Source organism: Protomyctophum parallelum (genome assembly GCF_964188405.1).
Source record: "Protomyctophum parallelum genome assembly, chromosome: 3".
Lineage (NCBI taxonomy): Eukaryota > Metazoa > Chordata > Actinopteri > Myctophiformes > Myctophidae > Protomyctophum > Protomyctophum parallelum.
In genome coordinates this window covers 20008775-20023571 of record NC_139698.1, presented here as the reverse complement: position 1 = coordinate 20023571, position 14797 = coordinate 20008775, and the positions used below count along the sequence as shown (strand labels likewise).

At 44.4% G+C, this 14797-nt stretch overlaps 1 protein-coding gene across 1 annotated transcript in view; it reads left to right on the top strand.

Moving 5' to 3' along the window:
• The first annotated feature begins 642 nt into the window (after positions 1-642).
• Positions 643-14797, top strand: part of LOC310855404 (C-Jun-amino-terminal kinase-interacting protein 4) — a 40694-nt gene continuing 26539 nt past the window's right edge. Inside the window, exons 1-9 of the mRNA XM_083760385.1 lie at positions 643-772; positions 4037-4388; positions 6849-7043; positions 7336-7456; positions 10393-10463; positions 10589-10647; positions 11826-11889; positions 12123-12298; positions 12946-13313. Of these exons, the coding sequence (XP_083616511.1) occupies positions 4284-4388; positions 6849-7043; positions 7336-7456; positions 10393-10463; positions 10589-10647; positions 11826-11889; positions 12123-12298; positions 12946-13313 (1159 nt within the window). The 5' untranslated portion in view covers positions 643-772; positions 4037-4283. The remainder of the gene's footprint in view (positions 773-4036; positions 4389-6848; positions 7044-7335; positions 7457-10392; positions 10464-10588; positions 10648-11825; positions 11890-12122; positions 12299-12945; positions 13314-14797) is intronic.

Genomic DNA, 14797 nt, shown 5'->3' with positions numbered 1-14797 from the left:
AATACTTTTTTCACCACTGCTGAGCAGTAGGCTACACTTAAAGCAGTGGTTTTCAACCAGTGGTCCTTGAGGGGGTTCCGGGTGTTCCCCAGCTAAATGATGGAGAGTTGTTAACCAAATGGACCCATTATAGATCTCTTGAGAGTGTAAAATAGGTTTCATTTTTACGCTCTCAAGAGTTAAATTATTGCTAAACATCCGCATTACTTAATTTACAAGAAGTCTACACAATTAGAGAATATAGAAGAATTGTTCTTTTTTGATCAACGACAACTACATATTCTGCGGTTTTGGTTCCTGAGAGGCTAAATGTCATCAAATGGTGGGTCTGTGTGGCTCAAAATAATCGCTGAATAAATAAAGGGCCTTGAACAGAACAGGGTTGAAAGCCACTGACTTGAAGTATGCTTGGTATTCAGACAGGTATTCAGATGTTCATGCTTCAGATCAGCTGACAGTGTTCAGCACTTCTTCAGGTCACGTGTCATTATTCAAGTTTCAGGAAACTTTTTTCTTTTTTGTCCCGCCTCCGACTCGTTCCCATTGGCTACACGGTGTCAAGTCCATAGATGTGATTGGCCGCGGGGCTGGCGGCTACAGTGTAACCCAGGTTGGATTAAACGACGCCCCCTTTCTTTAAACTCGGGTTTATGTGTAATGGATATCTCTCTGGATTCTCCTCCAAAGTCAACGACTGGAATTTCACTAGTTTATTTTTGTTTTAACGGCAATGATATAAAACTGGAGTAAAAGAACCGAACGATCCGCGAAGGTGAGTCGATAAAATGACACAACAACAGTCTGTTTATAAATGATATACCCTCTTGACCAAAAGTTATGGAAGAAGGAAACTTTGTTTTCAACTTTGCTGATCCCAAGCCAAGGTGTCCACTGTCTGTCAGACACACCGTGTTATTTATTTAGATCGCAAAGCTCGTGTCAGGCGTTTCGTTTATCAAGGCTTTGCGGCTTTGGTTCGGTTCGTTCAGATTGTTATTATTACAACATTGAATGATCGACGTAGCATGTGTATTTATATGTACATGTCGCCAGTTGCTGTCATTCAAGCTGCCTTGTTTGTGTGTGTGTGTGTGTGTGTGTGTGTGTGTGTGTGTGTGTGTGTGTGCGCGCGCGTGCGTGCGTGCGAGCGACTGTGCGTGAGTGGACGCAGTTGTACAGTATAGCCTACGTGGTTGTCATTTTTTTTTTCAAAGACCCCCCATAATAACTATAAAGCGGTACAATAAGGGTCCATTTGTAACACCCACTTTGACAACCTCTTTGTGTAGTGTGTGTGCTTCTGTGCTAATATTATTTACTGCATTATTGCCAGTTGTTTTATACTTTTATTATACCACCAGTCTATAGCTCTCTGCATGGTCCATGATAGCCCTATAAAATGCCCTTTGCTGCCGTTGCAGGCATTCGAGCTGTGGACCAGAGCTACATGCCACCAGTCTGCAGATATATTGCATTAACGACAACAGCAATGAGACAGTGGATTTTATCTACCAGAACAGGTTGACAGAATGACATGGCCTATTTGACATAGGCTACAGTTCAAAGGGCAAAGTGTCCTCATTACAGAACGGTATCAAGGTCTATAAACAACCATACCATATACAGTACATGGAGCTATTATTGGACCATATAACAACCAGTTATGCAGTTTGAGGTGATGCTATACACACACCCTTTCATTTCACAGAGGTGTTTTGTTGGCCTGTGACTCATTGCCTAAGAGACCTTGGTAGTACAAAGTAACCCCAGTCAAAGGATCCCTGGCTATTAAGACAAATATGCCTTAAAACATTATACTTGCCCTCTACAACTAAAATTATACAATAAAAACACCTTTGATATTGTATTGTCGCAAGTTGATGATGTGGTCTAGGCTAGCCCTATGGAATGTATGGACTATGGAGTGCATAATGCTAATAAAAAAACTATGCTTCCTAAGGATAATATGAGCATCAAAGCAATATTTTAAATACTTTTTATTAGCACGTGCATTCCATATATTCCATAGGGCTGGGCCACACATAGCCATATGACATCATCAACTTGCGACCGGAGAAGTTCCCATTGAGTGAAATATTATCTATTTATGAAATAAATACAATATTTAAAGTGTAATTTTTAATTTTAGTTATAGAGGGCAAGAATAATGTTTTAAGGAATATTTGTCATAGCCAGGGTTCCTTTTTTCTAAACCACGCCAATGCAACTCATTGCAACAAAACAGTTTGAACGACATGTCACACCAGTGCAACTCCAATTTCCTTGCAATTGCCATTGAGGATAATGGTTGCAAATATGCAACTACCGGTACTCTAAACCGTTTGGTTGCAAGGAGTTGCATGATTGCTGTGGTTTAATTGGGCCTTATAGTAGTAGAGACTTTAGTGTTTCTGGATCAGGGCTGTGTGAGTTTAATGCAAGGCCAGCAGTTGGGAAATCCTGTTCTTTTTTTTTTAACCCATTCTGACGGGCACCCATTTTGATGTTGGCATCATGTTATGCTTTAGCTATTGAAAAATAGCAGATCTACAAGCTCATATCGCGCCACCGAGTGGCGCGATAAGAGCTTGTAGGTCTGCTATTTATTTTTTAATCGAAGAACGACTGACATTTTTAGAATCTGATCTCAGGTCAGAATGGGTTAATCAGACCAGTGTGTGTCCAGTGGAAAACTCGTATGAATCTGATCTCAGGTCAGAATGGGTTAATACTCATTGCAGTTAGGAGGACGGTCATAGAGGTTAAGTTCACTTCTTGCTATTAGGAAGGGATTAGAAGGCTGACTTTGGGAAAGCGTGGTAATATGACTTCACATGTTGTCACAAGCAGAGCCATGTGAAATCCTGAAAGGCGAGTACTATACTGTATGTGTAGGCATGTACTGTACGTGTGGCTGGGGGACGTACGACGTACACTACACAGTGCATGCACTGTGGTTAGTAGGCCTGTGTGTACTTTAGCTGTCTCTGTGCTACTTGAGCACTGCCATTTCAGTGTTTGCATTGAGGCAAATCAACCGCTGGAAAGTAAATATCGGCTTTGCCGAATAAACTAAACGTTGTGCTTTTTTTATTAGTTTTTCGTCTACTCAAGTTCATTAGTTCATGACAATTGCATTACGCTGGCTTTCTTAAGAAATGCACACGGTTTGACCTTTGACAAAATAAAGAGTCGTTGCATTGCACAGATGTACATTGTACACAGATCTATCTCAGCATTAAATTGAAGACACCAAAGACAGATTTTGATTTCACATATACAGTACCTTATTTCTTCTATCTATCTATTTTCTTTCACATCAGGAAGACATTGTAATGACCATACAATTTAGACTCAATAGGCCCACCCCACAATAACCCATGCAATGTCCAAGACTTCCTCCCCAGTTGGAGTTCAGAATTTGAATGAATGTAGAATTGAATTACAGGATGTAATTTGCATACAGATGTGAGGGGTATTTTGTGGCTTTCGCTTTTATTTTATATATTGTGATGTGAGGGACAGACAGTATAGGCTGACAGGAAATGGGGAGAGAGATGGGGGGGGGGGGGGGGAAGACATGCAGTAAAGGCCGTCGGAATCGGGAGTCGAACCCGCGGCACTCTGCCAGACTGGATTACCAGCCAAGGTGCCTGGACCGCTGAGCCATGGCCCGGGCCTACAGTATATATTTTTTTAAAGAAAAAAATCCTCTCTCGCCCAAACCGTTGCAAGGAGTTGCTCCAACTGGTGTGGTTTGGGCCTTATGCCAGCAGCACTGATCACCTTCCCCTGTGCCAATGTTGGCACCCGTGACTAAAGGTACCCCCCCTGGTATTAGCCTGTTGTGTTTTCAGTGCCATTTTCAGGCACGTCATCGAAATTAAAAAAATGTATTCTAAATAATGACAGTTTTCTGAAATACCTATGTTTCTCTGTCAGTATTTGGATCCCAAAAAGTATATGTAATTGGCCACCGACCCCCATCTGTCCAGGTCGATGATGTTCTTTTATTTTATCATTCCCTTTCTTTCAGGAATGGACGTCGAGACACCTGACATCAGCTGAACGTCGCCTTGCAGCAATGGCTAGCAGAGCGGCGTGGTGTGAAGCTAGCCCATCCTCTGTAGCCTCAAAAGGAACGGGAAGTTGTAGAGAAATGGGCTATTAAGAGGAGATATGGGCAACACGTAGATAAACTGGTTTATTTTAGGTGGCTAGGTATTTATTTATAGATAAGAGGAAGAAGGTCTTTCGCAGTAGCAGTAGTAGTAGTGAATGAAATGGAGACGGAGTATGGGGAGAGTGTGCTGTGCGGGGCCGGTGAGCTGGACTTGGACCCTGACATTGTGAGCGAGGAGGCCGGAAAACTCTATTCAGAGTTACAGGTAAAACATTTCTCCGTTCTGCACCTTTTCTTTGTGTTTTTTCTTTTGGTTCTATAAAGGTGCATACCGGCATTTCACTGGAAATACACGGCGAGTGTATCGTGCATAACCTCATACAGTTCATGTACAGTACATCTCGCAGCAGAATAAATACTAGTGTTAACTTAAGGCCTATTCATACTTCAGTTTTAGGTGAAAACTGCGACATGACATCACGCTGCGGTGATAAGTGACTCACGCTCACCCCAACACATCTCTCTGTTTTTACTAACCACCTAAAACTGGAGTATGAATAGGGCGGGCCTTTAGAAAATAAAATATACTTACTGTATGTCTTGCACAGTATATTGCACAGTGAACAGAACTTTAACCCACTTAAACCCTATATTCTTTGCTGATTGTAGCCCCCAGAACTTAAGTCTATACTTGGCCCCCTCATCCTTTTTTCCTAGTATACACCAAATCGGTTCACCAAAAATACTATTAATAGTAGTTGTAGATCTTCGATCTTTGCCGAATGTTCATCCAGAATGGGGCACTATAGGCTTAATCTAAATCGATAAAAAATGTATAACGAAATGTATGATGAAATAAAGACCGTAATGAATATCACGTCAAGTACGCTGAAGCCTAGGATAAAGTCCAGTTAATAATTTAGGCGGTGAAATCAACACCATCTCTAGCCAGCAGCCAGAGAGTACTGGTGCGTTTGACTACAGATAGGAGATTTATAAACCCTGCTAACAACTTTGACAGGTTACCTGCTTTCATTGAGGTGTATTTCATAAAACCTATTTTATGTAGTTAGTTAAATAGTGCAAAACCTATTGTATGTTGGTTACTAATTAAATTGTCACTATACAATAAGTGAAGCAAGCAGGGAAGATTGCAAAAGACCCAACTAATAACCTCAGCACCTGCTTCATGGTCCTGTCCTTTGGGTACGATATAAGTTGCCCCTGTATTTGTATTCAAGAAGGCAAAGGGTAGTGCCAGTTTCATTGTGTGCCAGAAACACAAACCATGTTTTTGCTAATGCTCCCCCATGACGAAACACACGCACGCACGCACGCACAAAGGCAGACACCTGTATGAGTGCTAATACCCCCATGGACAAGGACATGCATACAAACGCATGAAAGCATACAGTTACACAAACCTGTAAAACAAAAACATTAACACATTGACTGCCATTGCCAAAGATCTTTGTCAATTGAAGCCTAATTTTGATACTGACGCTGTCCGCCATTGACAAAGATCTTTGTCAATTGAAGCCTAATTTTGATACTGACGCTCACTGCCATTGACTGAGATTTCAGTCAATTGCACTTTCGGTGCATTCGGTCGAGCGACCCATAATGCTACTCACGTTAGCCTGTTAGCTAGCTGTGTTGTTAGCACAACATTGGATCGTCCATCTTAGATCGCCTATCCATTTCTTTCAACTGCTTTTATACTGCTAACTGACAGGAAATGGCGGCTTTTCAAAATAAGAGCTCAAATTTAAAAAAATTCTGGCAGTATTAAATCCTAATTTTTCAATAAATGCTGGCAGTAATTAGATCCTAATTTTTCAATAAATGGTAGCAGTCAATGTGTTACTGTGGAGAGGACTTATTTTAAAAAACCCTTTTAAGATTCTGAATTATGCATACCTTTTTATAGAATAAAAGTACTTCTTGTCTTTATTGTCGGTGGCTGGGTGTTTTAATTGTCTCGTATATTTATTTATTGTCTTGTCTTGAATGTAACTAGGCAAGTATGCATAGTTACAGGCTATGGTAAAGTAGTGTTTCCCAAACTGTTTATCTCGAGAAATTAGACATTTGCCCTTGGACCCAAACTAGTGAAAATAGCTGAACTTAGTTAGTTAGTTTATTTTTATTTCGGTCATTTGTTAAATGACAGTTGATAGGCATACAGTAGCCTACAACTTAGTCAACATGGTCACTATTTGGCCGAAAAGGTTAGGACTGAAGCCGAAGCTTATATTTCCCACCTTATCACAAAACAAAAAAGTATCAAATAGAATAGAAGTACACAGTTTATGTATATACAAAGCAAATGAGCTTCAAATATTACATTACAGAGCTAAACCAAAGGGAAAAATAATAATAATTAAAAAAAAGCTCACTACACCTCGCAAATTATCTGTGGAACAAAGTCGAACTAAATGCAATGCCTCAACTGTCTCGCACTCTATAAAATCACACCCGTGTGAACTGAGTGGTGCAATCCCCCACCTCTCTCTCTCTCTCTCTCTCATTAGCAGGCAGCAGGCACATCACTATCTCTCTCTCTCTGTTTCTGGCGCCCCCTAATGGTACTAATAAGTCACATACTCGTGCTCATGATACATGGATACGCACTGATACATGGTTGTAGGAGTGGTTGCACCACTCAAAAAGTACTGCAGCGAAATGGGTCCCCTTGTGCTTCCTCCTTCTCTCTCTCCCCCAGACGGTGGTGGAGACCCATGGGGCGGGCGTGGTGGAGTCTCTGGTGCCCATCCTGGTGTGGGTGCTGGAGGGCCTGGCCAGCTGCCGGGCCCAGCTCAGGGAGACGGAGCACGAGGCGGAGCGGGAGAAGGCAGAGCGAGAGGCGCTGCTGGACCGCTACCAGGCGGAGAAAACGCTGAGGAGAGAAAACCAGGAGGTGAGAGGAGAAGCGTGCTGTGTGCGTGAGTGCGTGCTGTGCGCGTGTGACGTGTGTGAAAGCAAGAGGTGAGAAGAGATGTGTATTTGTGTGACACACTTTAGCCCTATTTCATGCTTTGTCGTGCAATGAATCAGACGATAGTCCGTCTACAAGCACACCACGTGTTGCATTGTGCCACCTTCTAGATCTGCCATTTTCTGTATTTTCATTGTCGTTTATTTTTTATTACCCATCGTATCGATAAGTTCGCTTAACTGGTGCACCCCTGATTATTTTTATTTTTTCTCAGAGGTATCTAGAGCTGGACGACCAAATGGAGCAGGAGAGGAGGGCCATGAGGGGTCGAGACCAGGAACGAGAGCGGCGAGAGAGAGAGCTGGAGAAGAAGGCCAGAGAGCAGGCTGACCAGTGTGAGTAGTTATCGTAGGGTTGATCGATTGATTGATTAAATATCTCCCTCTCTGTCTCTCTTTATCATTCTCTCTCTCGCTTTCCCCCCGATGTGGTCGAGAGGCACATGGCCGCCCCCCACCCTAGAGCATGGGGTCTGCCTGACGTTTCTTCCAGTTAAAGGACCACTTCACCACTTTTCAACCTATCTTCATATAATAGGTCCTCACTAATAATCATGATAAAATGGCACGATTCTTTTCTACTCAGTCTGTGTCTCATAGGAGGGTTGTGGGCTGTTTAGAAACCGTCTTCCAGTGACATCATCATTAGGCAGATTATTTTTTAAACAAGATTTTTTTACAACAATGTTTAGATTTTCATTATCGTGAGAACGATGGCTTCCATTTTCGCATTGCAACTTTTCAGGACTAGAAAGCCTGCAGTTTTTATTAGCTTGTATTCCAGTGACATATGATGTCAGTGGAAGACTGTTTCTGAACTGCCCACAGCCCTCCTATGAGACACAGACCGAGTAGAAAGATATTGCGCCATTTTTTTCAAGATTATTAGTGAGGACCTATTATATGAAGATAGGTTGAAAAGTGGTGAAGTGGTCCTTTAAGGTGGTTGTACACTGCGTTTTGTGGATCCAAAAGTAGTAGGCTTCTATCACTAGCTGTCAGCCTGTCACCAACACCCCACTAGGCCCCAATAGACGGAAAACGGATAAAATAAATACTTTATTATACGGACGAAAAGTGTGCAAACGGTATTGACATGGTGAGTTAGATTTTCTTTTTTTTTACGCCCTGCGAAATTCGCTCAGATATTCGTCCCGATAATAGTTTTTCGTTGCAAAAATTGCTTGCTCAGGATGGGACATTGTCGGGTCTCTGGTCTACGTGTAAAGCGAGAGAGACAACTTGTTGTGATTTCACACTTTATACAATTTCATTGAATAACAGCACGAGGTACACTCAGACATTTTAGACTAAAAGGATAACAGAAAAAAGTCCCGGGGAGTTGTTTCCATTGTGGCCCTATTATGTGGTTGAACTAACAATGCATTGCTTCAGGTTGGACAATGGTTCTTAAACCTTTTATTTCAAGGACCCCCATAACTCTGAAAGTGTACAAATGGAACCAAATGGACCTGCACGGGTCCATGTTGTTCGATATGGAAACTCTCAGAGTAGCCTCGGAAACCCAGTCATTTTTATGTGCAGGGAGAAAAGAAAAGCCTGGGTCCGAGTCCACTTCAATTCGGCATAGAGTAGCGCAAACATCGCTCACTCTCTGCTGATTTCTGATCGTCTGCACCTTTGTTAAATTGACATACACGCACACATGTACACACACACACACACACACTCCTCTCTCTCTCTGTCGCTATAAGTAATTAGTCTCATGTCACGCAGCTGCGCATAGTTTCTCCCGGCGGATCCTGCCGGGAGCTGCCTATGCCATAAAAAGCATAGGTGAGTTCCAGGCTACTCTCAGAGTAACGGACCTGTAAGGGTTCATTTGGTACCCCCCCTCAAGGAACCCTGGGGGCCCGTGGACCCCACTTTGAGAACCACAGATGTAGGAAATGCTGTTTTTTACTGTGACACTGTACGGCACAACTTCCACGGCGCATACACATTCAAACCTGCCTTGTACGCATGTTGATATACTACGACTGCTGGGGGAATAATCGGATGATGCCAATAATTCAATTGAAGCATTCACGTGCACATAATTAAATTACTGGTAGTCTATAATTAGGACAGTAACCCTTGCTTACTCTTTTTTTGCAATTGCTTGTAAATAGTATACTGTGTAACATAAGAAAAGTAGTTCTAGAGGTCTACTCGGGACATGATAGTGGTTGTAGGGTGGTTGAATTCCATTCGCAAACCTTCCTTTGTCGCAACGGTGGTTGTTTTATTTCTCCCAATAGGAATGGAAGTCGTTTTGTCATGTTTGCTAAATATCTTTGGATGTGTATAATCTGTGGGACGTACAGTATGTGTCTCTGATGTCTCGGTATAGTCAATATAAATATAGTGGCCACGTCTTACGGCTGTTATCGGACTTTAAAATAGACACAATTATAATATTTTGCTTACACCATTCAGACAAAAGTGTTCTTTTCACCACTTCACACTTTACCAGTCATCTCTTTTCTGGTGACACTGACTATTGTTTGCAAGTTTGGTCGTGTGTAGCTGTCCATGGTGACGAGATGAGAATGGGTGAAATTAGGGCCAGGGGAGTTGTGTGTTTGTTTCCATGTGACCACGTTGGATATGTGGCCTCCAGCACATTATTACATTCAGCGTAGATGAACAGTGAAACATGTGAAATCCAGGGGGCCCCAGCTACATACTTTTGTCAATACAGCATCACAATAATTTTAACCACTTTAGCCATATTCTATAAGTTGGAGAGAGTTGGCTATTATAGCAGACATACAAACGGCTATTTTTTCAGTTGGGGGTCCGCGTGCAAATGCATGTGGGAGTTTGACCAGATGAAGAGCCTTGGCTCAAAATGTCGTCAATACATTTATCTTTTGGAGCATGTGTGGGTTCCCTTCTCTTTTCCTTTATAAATGTGGGGGGCCTTGACATGAAAAAGTTTGAGAACACCACTGACTTTATCAGGCTCTAATAACTAATGGTTTACGCTTTACGGGGTAGACAGGTTTCAGTTTAACTGGCTCGTAATTCTTCAGGACATCTGGTCCCGAAGAATTAAAGTAAGTGAGCCTTGCCGAGCCATGAGGCCCATATAGGGCAGGAGCCTATCTCCTGTTTCTGTAGCGTGAGGCAGCTCTGATGTAGCTCTGATGAAGTACACTTCCTGGATCTGATGGGATGTACACATACTGTACAAGTGGTCACTCATGCGCTTTGTGTTTGCTTGACTGATTAGTGTTGACTGTGTTTTTTTTCCCTTCGGTTTGCAGTGGTGGCACTGGAGGAGCAGAGGGCCATTCAGGGCAGAGAGCTGAACACACTGAAGCACACTCACAACAAGGTCAGTTTTATGACTTTTGGCTCCCTTTTTCTCCTTTATCTCTTCCCCTCATTGTTATTTCACACACTTTTTTTTCTCTCTCTCTCTCTCTCTCTCTCTCTCTCTCATATCATTTTGCCTTGTAGTTGACGCTCTCGTATCGGGAACTGCTGGAAAAGAAATCGGAAAGAGAGTCTCCTTTAAGGTCGCTCACTTTATTCTACTCACTGAATTCATACAGCAGCACACGTGCAATCACTTAATTAAAACCAGCTGTGGTGTGATGGCCATATACTTGTATACCGAGTGGTTCTCAACCTTTTCAGGCCGTGATTCAACCCCCACCCTGACATGTATACAGAGTTGTTGAGGCATTACAGTACATTTAGTTTGACCTGGTTCCAGTTCCGCAGATAAATAATGTGAAAATACCACATCTATACAATCTCTGCGAGGCCTTGTGAGCTTGTAGATCTGCTATTCTCACAATCTTTGCCCCTTTCTCTTGTATTATCTTGACAATTTGGCCAATGTATGCATTTTGTTTATAGTATAGATTGTAGATTTCTTTTCCTTTCTTTTTTGGGGGGTATTAAAATTGCCTTAAAAGTCCTTGAATTGTCACTTCACTGACCCCCCCCCCAAAAAAACAAACAAACAAAAACAAAAAACAGGTGGGGTCCTGACCCACATGTTGAGAACCACTGTTGTATACTATATATCGATTTTTCTTTTTCTTTTTTTTGCTCAAAAGTCAATATGTTGTCTTTGCAGACGAAAGCCTTTGTCTAGATATGTCGTATCTTGTGTTCATGTAGTGTTTGCTCATTCCGTTCTATTGAGGCTACTGTGCAGCCAGGGTCAAGATTATAACAATAAGCCATATATGCTAGGCAGGGCATAGCACTGGTGGCCATTTTGTGGTGCCACCGATAGAAAACCCATTCATTTTTTCCCATAGAGATTTACGGAAATATTTATATTAATTATTTTAAGTCTGGAACTATGCCATCTAGGCTCCTGGTGAATCGTGACCATAAAACAATTTATTCAGTGTCAAAATACTCTGTGATTCTCTGTGCCCCGAGGAGTCGGGGCACAGAGTTTCCTTTATTTTTGAAAGTTTGAGAACTACTGATTTTAGAAGGCATTTGTCGGCCTCAAGATTTAAACGCAGCCTTTCTGTCTTTGAGTCTGTGTCAGGCTGTCCACAAATTAATGTTCCCTGGTCTGGTCTGGAGGCTGTTGAAGTGGCTCCACTATCCATTCCACACCTCCCAGTTACCTCTTGAATAAAACCAACAATGACATGGCGTAGCCAGTGACTTATTGAGTTTTTTTTTAAAATCATACAGTGTATATGACTGTACATTTTGTCTTTAGGAATCATTCACGTCCCAAGAGTTCAGAAATGATGTCGTCATCAGAACCCAGCCTTATTGATACAGTAAGCCAACTTAAACTCACTCTTTCACACTTTCGTATATACAGCTAGCGAACATTTTTAACTCATATCTTTGCATCTCAGATCTGTAGGGGTCCCCGGAACGCCATGTTTTCAAAGTTTGAGAACCACCGATATAGAAACATAGGGTTTTTTTCCCGAAAACTGTCAGGATTTAGAAGGCATTTTGTAGAATCTGGCCTCAGTCCTACATGGGTTATGACTCCCTCTTTCAGGCGCCTGCCGGTACTCCAAAAGAGGAGCCCATTTCCAGTCCTTCAGAAGACTCTGGAGTCAACGTGACGGAGGTGATTGACATCCCGGCGAAGCCAACCACATCTCCGTCCTTTATCAATGACATCATAAGCTCCACCCCTGAGCTGGCACAGTTCCACGTTCTCGTGGATGCCGGGTATGTTATCTATTCTGTACACATCCTGAATTAATTTTCGTTTTTTCATGTCATGAAAGCAGGGAATCATAGCTTCAAATTGACATATTGGTTGTTCAGTTTGACCCACCAGTTTTGGAGATATGACTTATAGAGTAATGTCTTGCAGAAAACAGCGAGTTGAGAAAACAGGCTTGAAAGGTTCTCTTCGGTGGTGTCTAACGTTACACCTAGCTACATGTTGAAGCATTTATTTCATATTTACATGTCGATTTCAGATCTGACACTTATGTCAGACATGCTCTAGTATGTGAAGCGCCTGTCTGTGCTATTAATTAATTTTGAAAAAGTTTTTCTCCTCTGGTGAAAAGCTGGAGGTTGTGCTCTCAGTCAAATGCTTTAGATGAAATTCATGTTTGTTGTTTTGACTTGTAGGTCTTTGCATTCCATGTTTTCATTGACGTTATGCTCAGACATCACATATCCCCAATCGTCAAAACGTGTTGTTTCATACACCAGACTGGGCAATGTATATAAAATGAGTGGCGGGTCTGCTACTTTTGATGCTTTTGTGTGACGTCGTAGCATGCCGTTAATCTTCGACAGAAACACCAAAAAGTTAAAATATGGATCTAAGAGGTTTCGACCGTATTGCTTTACCTCCTTAGAGCGAGCATCCCATTCGACACCAAAGAAGTGTCGTCCCAGGACGAGAGCAGCATGGAGGAAGAGATGAGAGAGGCCGTGGACAACAAGGAGGGAGAGGAGGAGGAGGAGGAGGAGAGAGGAGAGGAGACGACCAAACACAAGGACGGAGAGGAGGAGAGAGGCGAGGAGACAACCAAAGACAAGGAGAGAGGAGAGAAGACGGACAAACACAACAAGGAGAAGCAGCAGCAGCAGCAGAACGACGTCGACGAGGACGACAACGAGAGCATGGAGTGGGAGCTGAGGAACACGGACTCTCTGTTCTCTGAGCTGTCGGAGCTCAGCCGGGACTACGTGGAGAGCGTGGACCACGGGGCCAGTGTCCGAGGTAAGGACTACGTGGAGAGCGTGGACCACGGGGCCAGTGTCCGAGGTAAGGACTACGTGGAGAGCATGGACCACGGGGCCAGTGTCCGAGGTAATTCAGACTACGTGGAGAGCGTGGACCACGGGGCCAGTGTCCGAGGTAAGGACTACGTGGAGAGTGTGGACCACGGGGCCAGTGTCCGAGGTAAGGACTACGTGGAGAGTGTGGACCACGGGGCCAGTGTCCGAGGTAAGGACTACGTGGAGAGTGTGGACCACGGGGCCAGTGTCCGAGGTAAGGACTACGTGGAGAGTGTGGACCACGGGGCCAGTGTCCGAGGTAAGGACTACGTGGAGAGTGTGGACCACGGGGCCAGTGTCCGAGGTAAGGACTACGTGGAGAGCGTGGACCACGGGGCCAGTGTCCGAGGTAAGGACTACGTGGAGAGCATGGACCACGGGGCCAGTGTCCGAGGTAAGGACTACGTGGAGAGTGTGGACCACGGGGCCAGTGTCCGAGGTAAGGACTACGTGGAGAGTGTGGACCACGGGGCCAGTGTCCGAGGTAAGGACTACGTGGAGAGCGTGGACCACGGGGCCAGTGTCCGAGGTAATTCAGACTACGTGGAGAGTGTGGACCACGGGGCCAGTGTCCGAGGTAAGGACTACGTGGAGAGCATGGACCACGGGGCCAGTGTCCGAGGTAATTCAGACTACGTGGAGAGTGTGGACCACGGGGCCAGTGTCCGAGGTAAGGACTACGTGGAGAGCGTGGACCACGGGGCCAGTGTCCGAGGTAAGGACTACGTGGAGAGTGTGGACCACGGGGCCAGTGTCCGAGGTAATTCAGACTACGTGGAGAGTGTGGACCACGGGGCCAGTGTCCGAGGTAAGGACTACGTGGAGAGCATGGACCACGGGGCCAGTGTCCGAGGTAATTCAGACTACGTGGAGAGTGTGGACCACGGGGCCAGTGTCCGAGGTAAGGACTACGTGGAGAGTGTGGACCACGGGGCCAGTGTCCGAGGTAATTCAGACTACGTGGAGAGTGTGGACCACGGGGCCAGTGTCCGACGTAATTCAGACTACGTGGAGAGTGTGGACCACGGGGCCAGTGTCCGACGTAATTCAGACTACGTGGAGAGTGTGGACCACGGGGCCAGTGTCCGACGTAATTCAGACTACGTGGAGAGTGTGGACCACGGGGCCAGTGTCCGAGGTAATTCAGACTACGTGGAGAGCGTGGACCACGGGGCCAGTGTCCGAGGTAAGGACTACGTGGAGAGCGTGGACCACGGGGCCAGTGTCCGAGGTAATTCAGACTACGTGGAGAGTGTGGACCACGGGGCCAGTGTCCGAGGTAATTCAGACTACGTGGAGAGTGTGGACCACGGGGCCAGTGTCCGAGGTAATTCAGACTACGTGGAGAGCGTGGACCACGGGGCCAGTGTCTGAGGTAAGGACTACGTGGAGAGCGTGGACCACGGGGCCAGTGTCTGAGGTAAG